The sequence below is a fragment of the Palaemon carinicauda genome, chromosome 38, assembly GCF_036898095.1.
Source record: "Palaemon carinicauda isolate YSFRI2023 chromosome 38, ASM3689809v2, whole genome shotgun sequence".
In the NCBI taxonomy this organism is placed as follows: Eukaryota; Metazoa; Arthropoda; class Malacostraca; order Decapoda; family Palaemonidae; genus Palaemon; species Palaemon carinicauda.
In genome coordinates, this window is record NC_090762.1 from 25,270,880 (window position 1) to 25,294,691 (window position 23,812).

At 37.7% G+C, this 23,812-nt stretch overlaps 1 protein-coding gene across 1 annotated transcript in view; it reads right to left on the minus strand.

The window, feature by feature from the left end:
- Positions 1 to 23,812, minus strand: part of LOC137630483 (gamma-tubulin complex component 5-like) — a 181,071-nt gene that overhangs the window by 14,254 nt on the left and 143,005 nt on the right. Inside the window, exons 14-16 of the mRNA XM_068361981.1 lie at positions 15,798 to 15,918; positions 15,266 to 15,487; positions 3,676 to 3,764 (exon numbers count right to left, since the gene is read on the minus strand). Coding sequence (XP_068218082.1) covers positions 3,676 to 3,764; positions 15,266 to 15,487; positions 15,798 to 15,918 — 432 coding nt within the window. The remainder of the gene's footprint in view (positions 1 to 3,675; positions 3,765 to 15,265; positions 15,488 to 15,797; positions 15,919 to 23,812) is intronic.

The following is a 23,812-nucleotide window of genomic DNA, read 5'->3' on the forward strand; positions in this document are numbered from 1 at the left end:
AAGTTTTACCTACTCTAACATGAAAGAACTGTCTTTTTAAAAAGGCCTCAATGAATAAAGGCAACTCACCTCTCAGACCAAACTCGTGGACAGTTTTAAGGAAACTATACCTCCATGTGGTATCATAAGCTTTTTCAAGATCAAAGAATACTGTCATACGATATTTCTTTGAAGCATACGACTTACAAACAGAGGACTAGATGGACAAGTGCATCCACTGTAGAGTGCATTCTTTGAAACCCACACTGAACTGGTGATATAATGCTCTTCTTGTATCATACAAGTCTTACATTGACAATCTTTTCCATGATTTTACATAACATGTCAAGGCAGTTGTTCAGTAGCTTGCAGCTAAAATTGTCCTTTCTGGGTTTTAAAACAGCTAAAATAATGACCAGTTCCCAACTGTTGGGAAACTATGGTCTTGCCATATCATGTTAATGATACTTATGATAAAATATTTAGTGTTACTACACACGTGCTTCATCATTGCATATGGAATTTTGTCCAGGCTTGGGGACGTATCGCCATATGATGATAATGCAGTCAAATTCTATCTCTTTAAATGGGAGATTGCATGTCGCTTCTATATTTGATGTGAAGCTGAATCTTTTCTTCTTCTTTACATCAATGAAGGTACTCTGGAGCACCTGACTTTGGAGATATTTCTCAAAATGATCAGTGAGTGAATTAATCACTTTCAAACAATTAGTAATGTATTGATCGCCAATTTTTAACACTGGTGGAGAATTTGAAATATATTTGCAAGCAATTTTATGGACTTTCCTCCAAATGGAAGAAAGTGGGGTTCTTTTATTCACTGAAGAGAAAAAGATGACCATGACTGACATCAAGCTGCTTTGATTATTCATTGAATTTGTGCTCTACATTTCTTGTATTATCAATATTATCATTATTATTATTATTATCATTATTATTATTATCATCATTATTATTATCATTATCATTATTACAAGCTAATCTACAACCCTAATTTGAAAAGCAGGATGCTATAAGCCGAATGGCTCCAACAGGGAAAAATATCCCTGTAAGAAAAGGAAATAAGGATATAAATAGTCTACGAGAGAAGTAATGAACAATTGAAATAAAATCCTTCAAAACAGTAACAACATTCAAACAAATCTTTCATATATTAGCTATAAAAACTTCAAAAACAAAAAACAAGAGGAAGAGAAATAAGATAGAATAGAGTACCTGAGTGTACCCTCAAGCAAGAGAACTCTACCCCAAGACAGTGGAACACCATGGTATAGAGGCTTTGGCACTAGAGAACAATGGTTTAATTTTGGAGTGTTCTTCTCCTAGATGAGATACTTACCACAGCTAGAGTCTATTCTACCCTTACTAAGAGGAAAGTAGCCACTGAACAATTACAGTGCAGTAGTTAACCCCTTGAGCAAAAAATAATTATTTGGTAATCAATGTTGTCAGGTGAAGGAGGACAGAGGAGAATGTGGAAAGAATTGGCCACACTATTCGGTGTATGTGTAGGCAAAATAAAAAATGGCCATAAGTAACGATCTTCTGTTCAGTGCAATTTCTGCGGCACCTTGCTAATGCAATTCTAGTAGATCTATGTAACCCCTGAATTTTTTGTAAGCACCAAGAGACTGGTTGTCAACAGAACAGACCTATCGTTTTTGGGATGGAATGCGCCCCAGCTGTGTGATGACTTCCACTTAGTAAATCAATGATATCAACATTTTCGAATTCATCTGCAATACCTTCTATTTTGCTAAGTTTTTAATTTTTGCCAGTCAGGTCTATCCAAGCACTATTGAGGTGATCTGTATTCAGGTTGGCCATTGATAGTTTTAATTACCATTGGTGCATGGCCACTTGTATACCAGTCACCTAATATTCTCCAGTGAAAGTCAGCCAAACAGTTAGAGCTTGCTATTGGAAGATCAACACATGACGAAGTACCTGTCTCGATACGGGAGTGGGTGGGTCACCTGTGTTTAGACTCCCAATATTTTCATTTTCTAATAGTGATGCTGGAAGATTGCCCTTTGAGTCTGATAAAACATCTTCCCATAATGAATGTCTAATGTTCATATCACCAAAAAGAAAAAAGGGTTGATGGAGTTCCTTTAACACTTCGGTCACATCATCATATGAAATGCAGTCATTAGGCAGTAAATATAATGAGCATTTGGTATATTTCTTACTTAGATCTATTTGGACTGGTACTTCTTGTAGAGTGGTATGTAAATTCAAATATTTTTGGGGAATGTCATGGTGAACATACACGAAAATTCTACCATGACCTCTTCCATGAAGATTACATGTTGTTTTGTAATTGTTGTATTCTTTAGGGCAAGGAGTAAAAAGGAGTAAAAACATCTGACATTGTTTCCTGTAGACATACAACTACAGGTGAGTAGACATGAAAGAGCTTCAGCTCTTAATATTTAGCCCTCACACCTTGACATTTCCACAGCAAGAATGAAGAAAAAATAATAAATTTACTTTTTGGAAGACTCCTTAGAAGATGTCTTCCTATCAGAGTTTTTTAATTGATGGGAATCTCATACTCCCTTTTTAAAAGTAGATCTTGCTAAGCTTGGCTTGATATTTTACTTAGGAACATTCTTGTTTATTAATCTTTGACATATTTAAATTACTTGAAGGTTCTTTAACTTTACTTTCAAAAACAATATCATAACTAAGGGCAATAGGTATTTTTGCATTTCTCGGAGGGGAGAGGGATGGTGGTCTCCCTCTTTTTCGATTGAAAGATGGAGAGTTTACGATTATGTATCCCCATTATGACAGGTGCATCCAATAGCTCTCTAGCAAAAGATTTTTCCCCTATATCTGGCAATGATGCTTCTTGAAATGAAAGCATAATTATCAGCGATCTGCAAGGAAGAGCTTTTTGTATCCGAGTTCTCCCTGCACCTAAAACATACTCCTCAGGACTAAGAAAGGGTGTATACCCAGAAGTTTCAGCGATCAACAAACTCGATGAGGCGAGCAAAGTGCTAAACAATCTCTCCAGCATTGTCTTAGGAGTTGCCAAGAATGACACCAGAGTAGACTTAGCTTCCCTGTTCCTCAAAAAATATGTTCAACCATGACGGGAGACCATGATCTTCACTCAGCATATGGTGATAATTGCTTGAAGCAAATTCCTGCTTTGTTTCATCACTAATGCAGTCATAATAAATCATTCAAACCAAAAAGAATGAGAAAAATATTAAACAACCTCAAATAGGATGCAACAGGATCGTACATGTGGTTATTTGCCCACACTCACCACCTGCTGTAATCACCATCTTTAACGATTTCAGCAGCTGTTCCAGCTCCGCTGAAGAGATTCCCTACTTTAAATGACCAAAGGTTTGTATACACAGGAACAAAATGCTGATACCACACAAGAGTGTTTACCTATAATAAATTACCAAGTCATGAGTTTACAGTACCTACAATAGCTTTCAACAGTAAGGAGATGCACCCACCATCACAACATTTTATAATTTCATGTTAATGAGCATTGAATTGACTGCCATAAAATTTCTGATATACTGTAATGAGTATTTGATATAAAAGGAATTTATAAAACAGCAAATCAATGGATCTTAAATAGTACAAATAGTTGTTCTTAAAAAAGGGTAAAAACTACTTTGTGGTTACATTAAAGTTTCTCACCTTATTCAAAACAAGCTGAAGTGGAGAACTATCTGCGTTGTTTTTCATCAGGCATTGAGATATTGCGCGGTCAAGCAACTTTTTATGACCTGTAAAAAAAAATTGTTGCATAAGCATACTCATTATATTGCAGGATTCTGAAGGGTGATAGGTTTTATATTTTTTATATTTCAATTATTTTTTTTATAAATATAGTTGTAATTTTAGGCCTAAATATTAATAAAGTGCATTAAAGTAATACTACATATATTCCTTCAACTTCTGCAATCTTACATAACATGCAAGCACAAAAATATTCCCCCATGAAAAACTATTTTATTATGTACCTCGTGTATTATGAGAGTTCCTTTATTGAGTCCAAATTATAATAAACTAATCTCTTTTTCTCCAACTCTTTATCCATACTTTTAGTTCAGTAAGTTAAAACAAGCAAAAGAGAGAATCAACGATAAAAGTATCATCATCACATAAACACTGAATGAAATAGTTGTTTTGTTATGAACAACATATTCAGGTATCAACACCTGTTTTGCTTGCATTCAAACTTTCACACAACAGTAAGCAATCCCTGTATTTATCATGAATTATGTTAAGTAGAATATGACTGATGTATTATTACATTACAGTATACCTTTTTCAGTTTACGAAAAGGTACACCAAAATGCACAAAAACCGCATAAGGAAGTAAAAAAAAAAGTTAAGTATGAAAAAAGTTAATAACTTCCTCAGCTTTTCAATCAAGCATTATAAAGGCAAACTACTGTATACTGTATTGTACATCGGCAAAAAAGATGAGTAACTTGTACTTTGATTTATCATTACAGTAAAATCAACACCCAATACATAGGCAAGCCTGATTAACTAGCACCCACCAGCCCAGCTTTATTTATTCATTAAATATTATCTAGAATTCAGCAGCAATTGCTGGTTTAAGGGGTGCGACTCAGTCCCATTTAAAACAAGGTTATTTTGGGGTTACTTTGAACTCCTGCTTTTTTATTTTTTGATGGATTTTTTTCATTTAAAAACTATTGAAAAAAAAATCATATTCTATAATTTGTACATGAACAGTTTTATATACATTTTTACTTTCTGTATATGTATTATTTTATCAATGTATAGAAATAACTTTCAATGGTGGCCATTTTTCATATGGAAGTTTTCTGGGTTTTTTTCTAAACAGTGAATGTACTACACAGATTGTAGGTACAATAATAAAATTTCATATTCTTTTATATTTCAATTATAACAAACGATCAACATTGAAAAAAAAGCAGTAGGACATTTTCTCTGAAAACCGTGCTTTGAGGATATGGGCTCCAAATTTTTATGTAAAGATTGGTTGAATATACTTTAGGATGCATAAGTATGGGTTTTTACAGATAATTTTACTCAACACTTGGGATCGTTAAGACAATCATATTTCACACTTACAGTATTTACTATCCAGTGGTTAGCCTAATCCCTTAAGCCTAGAAATATATAAGCTATATGTATCAAATTCCCACACATGTAAGACGGTGCTAGCATAGGTAGTAGGTTGGCCTGGGCACCAGCCACTCGTTGAGATACTACCACTAGAGTGTTATGGGGTTTTTTGACTGGCCAGACAGTAGTATATTGGATCCTTCTCTCTGGTTACCGTTAATTTTCCTTTTGCCTACATACACATACCGAATAGTCTGGCCTATTCCTCGCATATTCTCCTCTGCCTCCTATACCTGACAACACTGAGATTACCAAACAATTCTTCTTACTGCACTGCAATTGTTCAATGGCCACTTTCTTCCTTGTAAGGGTAGAAGAGACTCTTTAGCTATGGTAAGCAGCTCTTCTAGGAGAAGGACACTCCAAAATCAAACCATTATTCTCTAATCTTGGGTAGTGCCATAGCCTCTGTACTGTGGTCTTCCATTGTCTTGGGTTAGAGTTCTCTTGCTTGAGGGTGCACTCGGGCACACTATTCTATCTTAATTCTCTTCTTCTTGTTTCGTTAAAGTTTCTATAGTTAATATAAGAGATATTTATTTTAATGTTGTTGCTCTTCATAAAATATTTTATTTTTTTTCATTTCCTTTCCTCGCTGAGCTATTTTTCCGGTTGGAGCCCCTGGGCTTATAGCATCCTGCTTTTCCAACTAGGGTTGTAGCTTAGCAAATAATAATAATAATAATAATAATAATAATAATATATTCTTATCAGGGGAGAAGGAGAGGGAGAGGGAGAATTGTTCATTAGACGCCCATGAGAGGAAAACAAACAAGCAGTCGTCCTTGAGAGGCATACAAACAAGACAATGTCCTTGATTGGCAAAAAAACAAAATGACACCCATGGAGGACAAACAAACAAGACGGCGTCCTTGAGGAGTGAAGAAACAAAACAACACGCATGAGACAAACAAACAAGTCAACGTCCTTGTTAGGCATACAAACAAGACAACATCCTTGAGAGGCAGCGAAACAAGATGACGCCCATGAAGGACAAACAAACAAGACTATGCCCATGAGAGGCAATCAAACAAGACAATGTCCTTGAGGGGCGAAGAAACAAGAAGATATCCATGAGAGGCAAATAAACAATAAGACAACCATGAGCGACAAATAAACACAGCAACGTCCTTGAAAGGAAAACATACAAGACAACGTCCTTTGGGGGCAAAGAAACAAGACGCTGCCCACGAGGGAAAACAAACAAGCTGATGTTGCTGAAGGGAAAATAAACAAGACGATGTCCTTGAGGGGTGAAGAAACAAGATACCGCCCAAGAGGGACAAACAAACAAGATATCGTCCTTGAGTGGCGAAGAAACAAGCGATGCCCATGACAGGAAAACAAACAATCCAATGTTAATGATAGGCACACAAACAAGACAATCTGTGAGGCAAAGAAACAAGATGATGCCCATGAGGGACTAACAATTAAAGCTTTATCCATGATAGGCACACAAACAAGATGACATCCTTGAGGGGAGATAAAACAAGACGACACCCATGAGAGGAGACCAAACAAGTCACCGTCCTTGAGGCATACTTACAAGATGACGTTCTTGAGGGGCGAAGAAATAAGACGACACCCATGAGGGATAAACAAAAAAGAATATGTCCTTGAGAGGTAATAAAAAACTTCTTTGAGTGGCAAAGAAACAAGATGACACCCATGAGGGGCAAACAAACAAGACAACGTCCTTGAGTGGCATACAAACAAGACAACACCCATGAGAAGCAAACATACTATACAAGTAAACATCCTCGCAGGGCAAACAAACAAGATGACCTCCTTGAGAGGTATACAAACAAGTCAACATTCTTGGGAGGCTAAGAAACAAGATTACACCCATTAGGGACAAACAAACAAGACCATGTCCTTAAACGGTGAAGAAACAAGATGACGCCCATGAGGAATAAACAAACAAGACTACTTCCATGAGAGGCAATGAAACAAGACGCTACCATTAAGGGGCGAAGAAACAAGACAATGCCCATGAGTCACCGTCCTTGAGAGGAATACAAACAAGACGACATCCTTCACGGGCGAAGAAATAAGACGACGCCTATGAGGGACAAACAAACAGGATGATGTCCTTGAGAAGCATACAAACAAGATGATGTCCTTGAGGGGAAAAGAAACAAGACAACGCTCATGAGAGGCAAACATACTGTACAAATCAATGTCCTTGAGAGGCAAAAAAACAAGACGACCTCCTTGAGAGGCTTAAAAACAAGTCAACGTCCCTCAGAGGCATACAAACAGGACGATGTCCTTGAGGGGCAAAAAAACAGATTACACCCAAGGGGAAAAATAAACAAGACTATGTCCTTGATGGGTGAAGAAACAAGATAATGCCCATAAGGGACAAACAAACAAGACTACATCCATAAGAGGCAATCAAACAAAACGCCATCCTTGAGGGGCGAAGAAACAAGACGATGCTCATGAGAGGAAAACAAACAAGACAACATTCCTGAGGGGCAAAGAAACAAGACAACACCTCTGAGAGGTGAACAAACAAGTGACTTGAGAGGTGAACAAACAAGTGACTTGAGAGGAATACAAACAAGACAACGTCCTTGAGGGGCGAAGAAAAAAGACGACACCCATGAAGGACAAACAAACAAAACTACAAAAATACGTCCTTGAGAGGCAATCAAACAAGATATCCTCCTTGAGGGATGAAGAAACAAGACAATGCCCATGAGGGGCATACAAATTAAATGAGGTCCTTGAGAAGTATACAAACAAGGCGACATCCTTATGGGGCAAACAAACAAGCCAATGTGCTTGAGGCAAACAATTAAAGACAACGTCCATGAGGGGCGAAGAAACACTACGACTCCCATGAGGGGCAAACAAACAAGCCAACGACCTTGAGGCATACAAACAAGATGATGTCCTTAAGAGCAAAGAAACAAGATGACGCCCATGAGAGGTGAGCAAACAAGTCAATGTTCTTAAGAAGCATACAAACAAAATGACATCCTTGAGGATCAAAGAAACGAGACAACATCCTAGAGGGGCATAAAAACAAGATGGTGTTCTTGAGAGGAAAAAAAACAAGACGACTTCCTAGAGGGACAAAAAAAAACAAGACAACGTCCTTGAGAGGCAAACAAACAAGACGAAGTCCTTGAGAGGAGGACAAACACGACGACGTCCTTGAGAGGCAAATAAACATGGCGACGTCCTTGAGAGGTAAACAAACGCGACGACGTCCTAGAGGGGCAAAAAAACAAAACGATACCTATGACTGACAAACAAACAATTTGACATCCTTGAGAGGGAAACAAACACGACCTACACCAAAACAAGAGGAAATGAAGTTAAGTAGTTCACTTAGAGGGAGGATTTGAAAGGACAGTAAGTAGATTAGAGAATGGACTATCATTCCTATTAGACGAGCGTTGTTATAGAAAGTGTTAGAAGACACATTGGAGATAAAAGTAAATGGGGTCTGTATTTTAGACAAATGAGAGAGAGGCGCAGTCGCTATATCCTGAATCATTAATTGATTTAATATCAGAACACTACAGGATTTGTGATGCTTGTTTACCAGAATGCATGAAATATCACACGAGGCTGGGCTAAAGATAAATAGAAGAAAGACAGAAATGATGAAAACGGAGTATGCATTGAAAGATGGAATATAACTGGAAGGAGAAACGAATAATGAGGTAGAATCATTTAACTATTTAGGAACTATGATCTCTAATACAGGATCTTTAGAATTAGAGTTTAGTGAAAGATAGAAAAAAAGCAAATCAGACAATGGCTAGGTTAAGTAAATCAAATCGCCTGAAATTACATATAAAACTCAGACTATCAGTTTAGCGAGATCAGTGTTACTGTATGGACATGAGACATGGTATGACAATGAAACAATCTCCAATAGATTTAGTAGATTACAGAACAAAGCCCTCAGAAGGATATTGGAAGTTAAATGGCAGAACAGGATCAGAAATGAAACTATTAAGAGAGATTACTCAAGTGCCACATGTGGATGAGATCATGCTAAGGGGTAGATGGAGATGGTTTGGGCATGCTCTTCGCACTACCCAAGAGAGATTAGTTCATAAAACATTCAGTTGGGCTCCACAAGGCACTAGAAGACTTGAAAGACCCAGACCTACATGGCTGAGAACTATGAAGTGCGAAGTAGGAAGTGATGAATGGACAGGTATTCAATTAAAAGCTCAAGATAATGACGACTGGCGAAATCTAACCAAGGCCCTTTGTGTCAATAGGCGTAGGAGGAGATAATAATGATGAGTCGATTTTGATACAAACTCTACAGAATGGGAGAGTCTGTTGCTTGCGATGCAGAAGTAAATACTATATCGATTTCCCGGATTCAAGAGAAAATCGTTGCTCGAGACAAAAAGGAAAGGGTGATAGGCAATCCATAAGTGACCGACAGGGAAGGATAGGAATAAAAAATAGATCAGATGCTGAACAACCGTCCACTCACTGAGCTTCCCCTCGGATCTTGAGGCATTAATGCCAAATCACATCCTTAAGACCTAGGAAGATAGTAGCCTTTCAATGGAACAGCTGACGCCCATGGAAGCATTAAAAAGTTGGAAGAATGCACAACTTCTGGGCAAAAGGTTTACACACAGATGGAATGCTGTAAAACAAATTGACTATGTCAACGCAACATCAGCCCTACACAGAATTACCAGATCGATGACCTAGTATTCATTGTGGATCCAAAGTTCCATGAAATTAGTGAAGCTAAAAATAAAAAAAAAATAAAAAAGTACATATATGCACCTCCCCTGGACCACTTATCAGAACAATTGTGAAACTGTGCATTTTTTAAATTGACTAGAACCAGGTGGTGAGAAATTGGGCATAGTATTCCTACGTGGAGTGTAGTTGCCATAATAGCGAATGTAGTATAAGTATATGTGGGAAATATTGTATTTGCCATGATAGCTTTACATAAGAAAGGGAACTAGAATAAACAGTTAAAAGCTAGTGAGGAAAATGTGCTTAAAACTAGAGTTTGAAGGCACTCTTATCCTGAGTGCATTAACCTTCAAGGTGGACATATATTGAACACCAGCATAGGAAAGAATCAAACTACTGATGTGTGGACCATATGCACTTGGGAAGCAGTGCCCCTACATCACCATCTTGAATGCATGGTGCAGTACTTGAGGGACCCGGCCGGTATGTCAATATATGGCGGTATATTGAAAAACTTCCCTGAGCTTCGTATGGCAATGGAAAATGCATATACAAAATATTTTGTCAATATTCGTCTTACTTTCATAGTTACAGGGTAATTAGTAAAAAGTAACTCGATAAGCCAAAATCATTGATCCCTACAAGAAAATGCAGTATTTCTTGTTATTGTAAATTTTTATAATCATTACATTTTAATATATAACAAATTGTGAGCAATGGCATCTGTATAGATTCCATGAGTTACAAGACAAAGTTATGATTACACTTTTCAGTGCTAGCACAAACTTGAGAGAGAGTACACATTTGAGTTTGACCTCTTGACATTTGCTCGCTTTTATGTCTGTTTTTCTTGGTTTTGGCAAGAATTTCATCATGTCAAAGAAGAAAAGACAATTTCAACATCTCACTAACATAAAGAAGAAGAAAATTTGCTCTAATAGAGAGTTCAGAAGTGGGTAATATTGGCGATATTAGTGTAGTGAGAGAGAGAGAGAGAGAGAGAGAGAGAGAGAGAGAGAGAGAGAGAGAGAGAGAGAGAGAGAGAGAGAGAGAGAGAGAGAGAGAGAGAGAGAGAGAGTGTGTTGTGGATGAAGGAGCGACGTCTCGCCTGACCAGGAGACTTAAGAAGCAAGATATTGAGCAAAGGGCTCTTTATTTAAGATTAAATTATGATAAATAACATTGTTTTGGTTTATTAATATCCAAAAATTGACATAAAATTCAAAATAATCATGATTTATAAATACTGTCTTTGTAAAAATACTGAAAAAAAAACTTTGCATGTCCATATCCCAAAACTAAACTTACTGACCTTTAAATTCTATCTTCTCCCTTATTTTAAAGACATACCAATGAAATTTGATATAACTTAGAAAGAAATTATAAAACAATCAAATTGAACCCTTTTTCCAATTTTTTCATATTTTTTTTTTTTACTTTTTTCCTTGATTTATAAGTTTTATTTTTTACTATAATGAAAAAATTCACATCTAACTAAAATATGACTTATAGAAAAACTATTTTATTGTCTACATTAGGTCTGTATAAGGTAGTAATCCAAGATCTTAATATTAAGTATCAAGGGAGGAGATAGAATTTGAAAAAACCCTAATTTTCAGGATAAATCGCCCTGGCGTCACAAAACCAAAGGTCACAGGCAAACATCCTGCACAGTTTGGAGGTGTCCTAAGTCATCTTATCAAGTGGGATGATTGTCAAAGTACTGTCCTTGAAAAACGGCATTAGCCGGCTGGCCCCCTTAACAAGAATTAACAGAAAATACACCAACCATAGAGTTATCTCCAAACTACCACAAGACAGCATGTGTACAATCATGTAATATGACAATTTCATAACTAAATTACAGGAGCCTATAACTACAGTACTAATATATAAATAATTATGGTATTCATTGTCCAGCACAGTATTTGAGATCGATAACATGTCAAGATTGTATTGATACAAACTCATATACATTACAGTATCAATCCAATTACCAGTCACTAGAGAGACATAGCTATATATGGAATGCAGGTATTCTAGGAGAAAGACACTACAAAAATCAAACCTTTATCCTCTAGTCTTAGGTAGTGCCATAGCCTCTGTACCATTGTCTTCCTATGTCTTGGGGTAGAGTTCTCTTCCTTGAGAGTATACTTGGGAACACTCCTATTTCTCTTCCTCTTGGTTTTTGAAGATTTCATAGTTTATATATGAAAGGTCTGTTTTAATAATACTGTTTTTAAATGATCTTATTGTAATTGTTCATTACATCTCTTATAGTTTATTTACTTTTTGGTTTCCTTTCCTCACTGGGCTATTTTTCCCTGTTGCAGCCCTTGGTCTTATAGCATTATACTTTGCCAACTAGGGTTGTAGCTTAGCTAGTAATAATAAGAATAATAGTGACTAATTTTCCTTGTCACTATCATCAAGTTGGAATAGCGAGTACTGGAATCATTATCCATATAAATTAACTACAGTGATACCTCGGTACTCGACCATAATCCGTTCGAGATCCGTGTTCGACCTCCGATTTGTTCGAGTACCGAATTTTTTTTCCCCATAAGAAATAATGGTATATATTCTATTCCGTTCCCAAGCACTCGAACAGGCCCAAAATATTAATAAAACGTGTACCTAAACAACAATAATTATCTAAATGTGTATGAAATTGGTCAGAAAATGCTATAAAACAATTTTAAACCATTTACTGTACTAAAATAAAACAATTTTAAACCATTTTCTGTACTGTAGTGAACATACCTTTGAGCAGCGGTTCGATGGCATACAGGGATGGATGTGGAGAGGATGGAAGGGGGAGGTTACTGCTTGGAAGGAGAGTCCCCTTCCATGATGTGGCGGGGTAGTTCTCCTTCAGGAGTTGTTTCTCTCTCCAATGAAAGGGTGGGCAGATCTATTTCAGGGGTTTCTTCTCTTCTTTGTCTCTTCTTTGGAGGAGAAACAGGCTTTGATGTAGCAGCTTTCTTTTCTTTTGTGAAAAACTGGTCTATTGTTAATTGTTTCTTCCTCCTCTGCAGTATTCTTCGAAAATGATACATGACACTATCATTAAACATATGCACTGCCCGGTTTGCTACTGCAATTTCTGGGTGGTATTTTTCAGCAAAAGCCTGCACATCTGCCCACTTGGAACAAATTTCATTGATGAGAGAACTTGGAACATCCTCCCTTACCTCATCCTCTTCTGAAGATTCCTGCTCCACAATCAGATCCTGCTGCTGTTGTTGTTGCAGGTGCAACAATTCCTCCACAGTCAACTCGGTAGAATGGCTTTCTACAAGCTCATCAATATCATCCTTGTCGACCTCAAGCCCCAAACTCCTGCCCATGACAACAATTTCCTCAACGACATCAGTGTCATCAGAAATTACAGGGGTAGCAGTGCTTGGACCCGCCTCTGGTTGGAAACCTTCAAACTCCCTCTCTGTGACACATGATGGCCACAGCTTACGCCAGGCAGAGTTCAATGTCCTATAGGTCACACCTCGCCAAGCTTGGTCAATCATGTTAACAGAGTTGAGGATGCTGAAGTGTTCCTTCCAGAATTCCTTTAGGGTCAACTTCGTGTCACTGGTCACTTCAAAACACTTTCTGAAAAGGGCCTTGGTATAGAGTTTTTTGAAGTTTGAAATGACCTGTTGGTCCATGGGCTGGAGTATGGGAGTAGTATTGGGGGGCAAGAATTTGATTTTGATAAAGCTGTATTCTTCTTTCAAGTCATCCTCGAGACCTGGAGGATGTGCAGGAGCATTGTCCATAACCAGAAGACATTTCATTGGCAAGCTCTTTTCAATGAGGTAAGCCTTAACCTGGGGGGCAAACACTTCGTTTATCCACTCAGTAAAGAATTGTCTTGTGACCCAAGATTTAGTGTTCGAGCGCCACATAACTGGTAGTGCACTTTTACAAATATTATTTCGTTTGAACACCCGGGGGTTGTCCGAGTGGTACACTAACAAGGGTTTGATCTTGCAATCGCCACTTGCATTTGCACACAGCAACAATGTTAGCCTATCTTTCATTGGCTTGTGACCTGGCATCTTCGTCTCGTCCTTGGTAATGTACGTATTGGCTGGCATTTTCTTCCAAAATAACCCAGTCTCATCACAATTAAAGACTTGTTGTGCGATCAAATTTTGTTCATTTATGTACCGATCGAATTCCCCCACGTATTTATCGGCTGCAATTTGATCCGAACTAGCTGCCTCCCCATGCCTAGTAACACGATGAATACCTGTTCTATTACGAAACTTTTCAAACCAACCCCTGCTCGCTTTAAATGTAAATGAATCACTTTCACTGGTACTCGGACTTTTCTTCACTAATTCTTCATAGATATGCAACGCTTTTTCACAAATGAACGCTTCACTAACACTTTCCCCGGCCAACTGTTTTTCTTTAATAAATATTAAAAGCAACTTTTCCATCTCCTCAATCACTTGTGGCCTTTGCTTAGTTACCGCCGTAACTCCCGTTGCAACATTCGCCTTCTTAATCATTTCTTTATGCTTTAAAAACGTAGAAATGGTCGACTTCGCCATTCCGTATTCTACCGCTAAATCGGACACTCGTACACCATTCTCATATTTCGCTATAATTTCCTTCTTCAACTCGATCGTTGTTCGCACTGTTTTCCTCTTCTCCTTCCCCTTAACACTCATTACTTTCTTGGGACTCATTATGAAAGCTAAAAAAGCAATTAAAAGCACTGAAAATCACTAAATCACAACGAATGCTGATCGCGCGTTGTCTGAGTGACGCTCTCGAGAGAACTGATGCTTCCCGAACAAGCGAGAGTGGCCGAGATGGCGCGATCATCACAAAGCCCATGCGGTCGTCACGTGTTCGGCTGGTCGAGTACCGAATTTTTGGTCGAGCACCGCAGCAAAAATTTCTCGAAAATTTTGGTCGAACTCCGAATTGTTCGAGTATAGAGTCGTTCGACTACCGAGGTATCACTGTACATTGTCTGGGCGGAAGTTTGTTTGGGTTATATGTAGAGAAAAAGATAGAGACCTCTGTATTATTATACAATATCACACGAGCACTTGTAGTAAAGAACTTCTCTTTGTTATAAAAGTAAAAAAAAAATCTTATGAATTTCAAGAGACTACAAGTAATGCACTGTCATTTTCAATATGCATATCTTTTTATAGCCATGAGGTAATGAAAAAACTTCATGGCTTGTGGATATCCAAATATGTTAGGACCTGTAACACTGTACTGCCAGTTTTTAATAAACCCAACCAATATAAACTGTCGAAGTACTTTATATCTTGGTTAATTAAAGCTTAAAACTTGCAAGTTATTTCAATAAATTATGAAAATTATGGTAGCATAAATGTCAACAAACTAGCAAAAATTTTAAACAGGTACTGACCGGAAATAATATCATTAAAAGATGGCTTCGATTCGATAAGATCTTCAAATGCCTTGAAAAATGGAAGAAATGCTACATTAGCAAAGTAGTTATGCAGTTCACGTGAAAAAAACAACAACCAAAGTCGTATCAACTCCAGTCTATGAAGTCGCGATTGAAGTGGGGCATCCGATTCTTCAGAGATATTTCCAGTTGAAAACGGTGTATTCCAGGTTGCCATGTCTGACAGATAATTTCACAATTAACTTCTTTCCAAAATTATCCACAAAATAAATGAATAATCAACTGTAACATCAAAATATTCAAGATGGTATGTATACAAGGCAATAATAAATAATCTAAATTGGAGATATTTCTAAGAAAAACTAAGAATTCAAAATCTACAATATCACCAAGGTATAGCACATCATTAAAAAAAATCTTAGAACAAAAAAAAACATTTCATTGTAAATTTTGTCAAAATACTGAAATACAGTAACTATAGTTTCACCATACAGTATGTAAAGAACTACAATCCTGAAATTTTACTGACCTCGAAATATCAATCTCTCGAGCCCATATGTTGCTTGTTTGAGGGATAAACTAAATCGGAATAATAGGTTGAGTTTCGCCAAGACTTCCTGATTAAAAAGTATATTCATTGGCCAAGGAGCCTGGAATAAAAATCACCACATGAGGTATTTCTACACTAAAAAAATTTATTAAACTAATTTTCAAAGAAAAGCTATAATCAAAGGTAAAATATATCTTGTAATAAAAACATAATCAAAATTTTTTGGAGACTCAGATTACTTAAGGCTTCAGTAGAAGTATTATTGCAAAAGTTACTTTTTCATGTGTGAAGAGCAAACATATCTAAAAGATGAAACTCCTGGACTTAATCTGAACACAGGTACTGTATATTCAAACTAGAGGGGAACTCCAAATAGAATATGCCTCTGCCATGCCAAGCAGTTTGATTTTGTTTCTAACAACAATACGTACCGTATATTTCCGCGTATAAGGCGACCTTCATATAAGACGAGGTACAAAATTTGAGCAAATTTTTATGAATTTATCTCATATCGGTAGTATAAGATGACTGCTCAATCATAAAACCATCTGTGTATAGCCTAGGCTAGCTTTTGCAACACCAGATATCTTATGAAATATAGGTTATGTAAAGATTATGTTATTACTTACTGTATCCTTATAAATTAAAAATAAATGAAATAAAACAAATCCTTTATTGTTTTCTTAGAACACGCGTCACCGAGCCTGTATTGCTTTGTTTACGCTCATCAGCTGCTCACGTACGAAATGCCCGTTCCTCCTCTTTCTTCTTCTTTTATGTTCTTTGCGAGTTTGTTATAAAAGCATATAATAATGTAAAGGTGGAAAGTGTCATAAAATAATTTTAAAAATACGGGACCTCAAATGCCATGGATGGCAGTGAAGACGATTTATTGTACGAATGCGATGACGAAGCCAAAGTCGATTTACCGGAACCGGACTGGAATCCTTACGATGATGGCGTATATGATAAATCTTGTGATATGTTCGAACAGCTTTTCGAAACAGACAGTGATAACTGTGAGGAGTTTTAGTGGAGTTAAATTTATACATGTCGCAGGTTTGATGTTTAATATTAATTGGAAATAAAGTTTTACAAATTTTTAGGTTTTAAATGCAATACTGTAAAGTACCGTAATTTTTATTGAGAAATAAAGATTTTACCGTTTGTAATCCAAAATCGTTATTTACAGCTAAAACTAATAATTTTTAAACAAATAAATGTTATGATATCCTATATGTTATTACTATCGTAATTAACACTAGCATTAAAATTACTGAAAGGTTAGCGAGAAAAAAAGTTGCTAACAACGCAACTAATACTCGATGTTTACATTTTCTCAGCTGTGCGCGTATGGTTAAAAGTTGGAATTATTCCTCGAATTTATCATTTATGCCCTTTTTATAGATATACCAATAATATATATGGTAAAAATTGTTTCATTACTTTCATTATACATTTATATATTAATGTAAATCATTTCATGTGTGTCGGTGGCTATCGCACCTCAACCTAGACTAACCTACTGATAAACCAGACATAGAACTCAAGGTGTGATTTTTATCATGGTAGTATAAGACGAACCCCCATTTTTAATGGTTAAATTTTGGAATATAGGGTCGTCTTATACGCGGAAATATACGGTACTTGTACTTTGATATATTTTCTTCAAAATCTAATATATTAATTGTCTTTGGGTCATATCTCACATGTCCACCATGTCTCATTGAAATTGATTCAATAGTTTTTGTGTAATGTTGTTCACAAACTAATCATAAACTAACAAAATATTTGCCAGTTACTTGCATTTCTTTTTAAAGAATTGCTGTGTACTTGTATAATTTGATGTGGTTTACCCAAAATGTTACAGATTCATCCTTGGGTCATACCCAACATGACTACCAAGTTTGGTCAAAATCTATACCGCAGTTTTTGTGTAAAGTTGATCTCAAACAAATAAGTAAACAACGACAGGGATGAATACATACAAAAAGAATCCCTCAAGGTACTACTTGAACTAAGGTACCTATTTAAGACTGTTTAACACATTTTTCTTATGCAAAATTTTCTTCAGACTTAATGTACATGTTTTCTATGCCTACATCTACATTTACTTGCATGGTATTTTCTTTAAACATTTATCCATGAAAACTGAATACACCCCTTCTCTCACTTTGTTTCACTTACTTTACTATCTTACATAACAAAAGAAATGACTATGCAATATTCATGCTGTGTTCTGAGCCTAATGTAAAACTAATCTTCTCTGGAAGCAAAATAATATGTTAAATTTGGAATAACTTTAATTTTTCCTAATTATACAAACCTGACGTTCTTTACATAGTAATATCATTTTGGCACTAGCTGAAAACCACCCGCTAAGATTTTGCAAGGTGTAACTACCCTCCACTAGTTAGCGAGAGGGGAGGAAGAAGGGGTAAATCCCCACCCCACTCACACTAGCACTAGTAAACACAGTCACTTTGCAATTGCAGCAGGACTTCTGGGGGCAGATGATGGGGGGGACCATATATGTAAAGAGCTTCATGTTTGCATAGTTAGGAAAAATACAAATTATTCCAAATTTGTCATTTGTTCGGGAACTATAGACAAACCCTATGCTCTCTACATACATGACTCACCATAAAACAACTGGCTGGAGACATTCCCGGGGTGTCCCTCTCCGCAACGCATGAGCTGTTTAGATGGAGCCCTGACACCTCGGGATCATTAAAGGATGACGGCCTGGGCAATTGGTTCTAACATAGAATTTAGCAATGGGACTTGACCATGTAAGTATAAATTTGGAGCTATATCCCTCAATGAACCTACACATTGCCAGCATGACAAGATCACGAAGATCCAAGGCTAAGAGAACCTGAATGCTTAAGATAACCAGAGCCAGAAAGCTCTGGGTAACGCCAGCAAGAAGACTCAATGCAACGGGAGTCCGGAGGCTCAGGGTCATACAAGCCCCATGCAAGACTATCACAAGAATCTGAAGAAACATCATGAACCTGAACACAAAGGTTCAAGGAAGCGTCTCCTTACTGCTGGGGGAGGAGCACGCCCGGAATGACAAGGGGTCAGAAACTCCTCCACCCGACGGACCCCTGAAGGGAAACGTCCAGTAAAAACCTCCCAAGGGGGAGACAGCTCATGCCCAAGAAGCTCAGAAGCTTCCTCTCTAGGGGGGAGGTTTGTTCTCTCAAAGGAGAACATCACCTTGGACCAAGCTCTGCCCCTGCCCTTGGGGGGGGGAGCTGCATAGGCGTAAGGAGACCGCTGACCACAAGCGGTTCTCTCTCACAGACAAGCTGTGTTCCCCCAGAGAGGGAACTTGCCTCAGACTTTGCTCCTCCACCGCCCATGGTGGAATTGAAACGTCTTCTGTGTCCATCATGGGGGACCAGAAGTCCGACCGACGGACAGCAGCACCTGCCCCCCCCCCCCCCCCAATGATGGCCAAAAAGATGTCAGATATTGAGCAGGCGCTCCCTGGAGGAAGGGGCAGGACCCACTTGCTAGGGGAGTTGGTACCGACACTTGAACTACGGGGTTGATCTGGAGTAACCAGGGCAGCGCTGCTACTCAGCCGTTCCCCAGAGAGGACCAGTGGAGGAGCAGCTTTGGGAAGATATTGGGGGTCAAAGGAGAAGACAGCATCTTCTTATTCTTCGATGATGACCCAGAAGGCGAAAAATCGGGCTTAGTCTTCTTCTTTTTCCATCTCCTGAACCTCTCACAATGGTAGGCAGACCACTCCCTCCACTCAGCACAGGTGTCGTCCGAGGAACACCGGCAGCACCGGCAAGCCGGACACAACCAGTGGGGGTTAGTATCTACGGCAGACATGAAGGTACCGCAGAAGCAGCCTTCGGGACAAGGACAGGTACGCATGGGGTTTCCAAGCAGAAAATCAAGCACATGTCTGACAGAAAAAGAACAGTATTATTTAATAGCAAGTCTATAGCAGGAGAGAGTAGCAGTATGACCTTCCTCTAACGAGCCAAAAAAGAAAAGTGACTGCTCGGCCCAGGTGTGTGAGTGAGCGGGGTAGTCGGCTACCCCTAACCCCCATCCAGCTAACTAGCGGTTGGGGTGGTTATCCCTCGCTAAAATTATCATGACTCGTCTTTCAGCTTCGCCGAAAGAATATCCTTATATATAGCGTATTATTTTCATCTGTACGAATAAAAAATAATAATATATAAAACTTTCATCACTACCATTGTAATCCTCATCTGAGCTACCTGGCAGATACTCAGACCCTAATATAAAAGCACTATCATCACACATGCACAAAAAATAATGTGAAATATGACAAGAAAAAAAAAGAAAATTGTTTAGAATTCTATATCAATGTTTACTCATAAAACTTTGATAATCCTTAGAGTTTTAGAATCATAATTTCAATAATGTTCAGTTTGATAATTTTAATAATAATATTTAGTTTGATAGTCTTAATTATAATAATTTTGATAATTTTAATAATTATAATTTTGATAGATATAATGATTTTGATAATTCTAATAGTAAGTTTAAAAATTTCAACAATAATCATTTCAATAACATTTTTAATAACTTTAATAACACTAAGGAACACTGGCTAAGTATTCAAGAAAGCCCTCCCCATACCTCACATGAAAACGATGTCACGACAACCATCAGATATTTATATGCCGAAATGGATAGTGGCTGGAGCTTCAGCAACTCTCGGGTAAGCATTACCTTGCTTTAAACACCTCCCAATGTATAAAAACTGCTTTGCTTGTCTAGCAACAAAAAATTTACGCAGACGTATATGTTGCTTCTCTTTCCTCTTCTTCTTATTCTTTGTCTACATCTTTTCCCACTTCTATGTGGGGTCGATGTTTTTGGTCAGCTTTCTCCATCTACCTCTGTCCCACACTTCATCACTGGTTAATCCCTTTGATCGAAGGTCATCCTTAGTACAGTCCACCCACCGCTTTTGTCTCCCTCTCCTTCTCATTCCCTGTACCTCCATTTCCATCATTCTCCTCCCAATATACTGTTCATCTCTTCTCATGACATGACCATACCACCTAAATCTACTTTCTTGGATCTTATCTGATAGTTTTTTAACTCCTGTGGTACCCCTAATTACCTCATTCCGTATCTTATCTCTTCTTGTCACCCCACACATTCATCTCAACATTCTCATCTCTGCCACATCCATCTTCTTCTCATCTGTCTTCTTTATTGCCCATGTCTCCGCTCCATATATCATTGCCGGTCTCACAACTATCCTGTGTACTTTACCTTTCAACTTAACCCCTATTTTCCTGTTGCATAGTATTCTACACACTTTTTTTCCAATTCTTTCATCCTGCTTGTATTCTGTGGTTTATTTCTGCCCCAGATCACCATCCTCTACATCTGTTGATCCTAAATACTTGAAATTTTCAACTCTTTTTTAATCTCTCTCCTTGTAAACTAACTTCCCCATTCTTACCATTTTTCAATCTCAAATACTGTCTTTTTCCTGCTCATCTTCAATCCCCTATTTTCCATTTCTCTTCTCCACTCCTCCAGTTTCTCTTCTACTACCTCTCGCCTAGTGCTATACAGTATAACATCATCAGTAAAATACATACACCAAGGAGTCTGATCTCTAATACCTTGTGTTACTACATCCATGACCAGATCAAATAGGTAAAGGCTCAATGCAAACCCCTGATGTAGTCCCACATTTACTGGGAAACTTTCTGTTAGGCCTATACTGCTCTTAACATTTGCTTCTGCCCTTTCATACATATCTTGGGTGATTCTTCCGTATTTTTCAGGGACTCCCTTTTTTCTCATACATCTCCACAGCTCCTAACGTGGTACTCGATTGTATGCCTTCTTCATGTCAATAAAGACCATATATAATCCTTTCTGTTTCTCCCGATGTTTTTGTATCGTCTGCCTCAAAGCAAATATTGCTTCTACAGTCCCTCTTCCAGGCATGAATCCAAATTGTTCCTCACCAATTGTTGTTTCATCTCTGAGTCTCTTCTCAATGATCTTCTCCCATATTTTCATAGTATGGCTTATCAGCTTTATGCCTCTGTAGTTGCTACATTCCTGGATGTCTCCCTTCCCCTTATATATGGGAATGATTAGGCTTCTTCTCCATTCCTCTGGCATCTTTTCCTGATTGAAGATCTTCTGCGTCAGGTCCCACAAGATATCTATGCCTTCCTCTCCAAGACTCTTCCATACCTCTACTAGTATATTATCCGGTCCTGCAGCTTAACTATTTTTCATCTTCTTTACTGCTTGTTCTACTTCTCTTCTAGTCACTCCTATGGTAACTGTCTCATTTGGGAGTCCATCTTCAAATACTGTTCTTGGGTTCTCCTCATTCAATAGTCCTTCAAAATAAGTTTCCCAACGTCTTTTAATTTCATTCTCTTTTGCTAGAACTATACCATTGCCATCTTTTATTTGCTTTATCTGTGTCAGGTCTTTAGATGCAGCATCTCGGACCTTAGCAATTCATAATACAGTGATACCTCTGGATAAGAAAGTTTCTGCTTACGAAAAATTCAGGGTACGAAAAGCGATACAAAGATTTTTATGCCCCAGTATACGAAAAAAATTTCAGGATACGAAAAGCTTACGAGATCCCAACTCGTCGCCGAGAGTACAATACCTTTTTTTTCAGGGTATCAACCCTTAATTTAGGTGTACAAGTAACAATACACCTTCACTGATCCAAATGCTTTACATACAGTACCGTAACTTTTATACAGTAGTAAAGAAAACAGACCGTTTTCTTAGGGCTTGGAGGGGATAACTAGGCTATAACTACATTATTGAATAATCTCAAGGTGGTTTCTGGAATGGATTAGGCTGTTTTTAATGGTTGGGTTAATTATTGAATGATAGAAATGGCTGCATTGCATGTTTATTACTACAGTTTAGCGTGTTATGAAAGAAAAGGTGTCTTTTCGTAAGGCTTGGAAAGGATTAGGCTATTTACATGTAAAATGCGACTCAGGATACGAAAAAATCAGCACACGAAACCGTATCCTGAACGGATTAGTTTAGTATGCTGAGGCATCACTGTATTTTCTTCTCTCCTTCTGGTGTTTCCATCTCTTTATAGACTTCATTTAATGTCTCTACCTTTGCCTTTGCTACTGGTCTTCTTGCTTCTTTCTTTGTTTGTTTATAGTTTTCTTTATCCTGCTCTTGTTCTGATAGATCTACCTTCTTACTGAATGGTAAAATGCTTACACATATACGTAGCAGTGGTGAAGGGGTAAGAAAAAAAAAAAAAATTGTAAAAAATATACTTAAAAGCAAAATTTGGAGGTTAGTAATTATTATTATCATTACTAGTTAGAATATAACCATAGTTAGAAAAGCTGGATGCTATAAGCGCAAGGGCTTCAACAGGGGAAAATAACCCAGTGAGGAGAGAAAGCAAGGAAATAAATAAACTACAAGAGAGGAATAAACATCAAAATAAAATATTTCAAGAACATTAACAACATTAAATTAAAGCCTTCACAAATAAAAACTTCAAAAAAACAAGAGGAAGAAAAATAAGAAAGAACAGCATGCCTGAGTGTAACCCCATGCAAGTGAACTCTAATCCAAGACGGTAGAGGGCCATGATACAGAGGCTGTGGCACTATACAAGACCAGACAACAATGGCTTGATTTTGGAGTATCCTTATCCTAGAAGAGCTGCTTACCATATCTAGAGAGTCTCTTCTACCCTTACCAAGAGGAAAGTAGCCAATGAACAATTTCACAGCAGTAGTTAACCCCTTGCACGAATTGCTTGGTAATCTCAGTGTTGTCAGGTGTATGAGGACAGAGAATGTGGTAAGAATAGGCCAGACTATTCGGTGCAGGTGTAGGCAAAGACAAAATTATCCGTAACCAGCGAGAGAGGGATCCAATGAAGTACTGTCTGGGCAGTCAAAGGACCCAATAACTCTAGCGTTAGTATCTCAACGGGTGGCTCGTGGGAC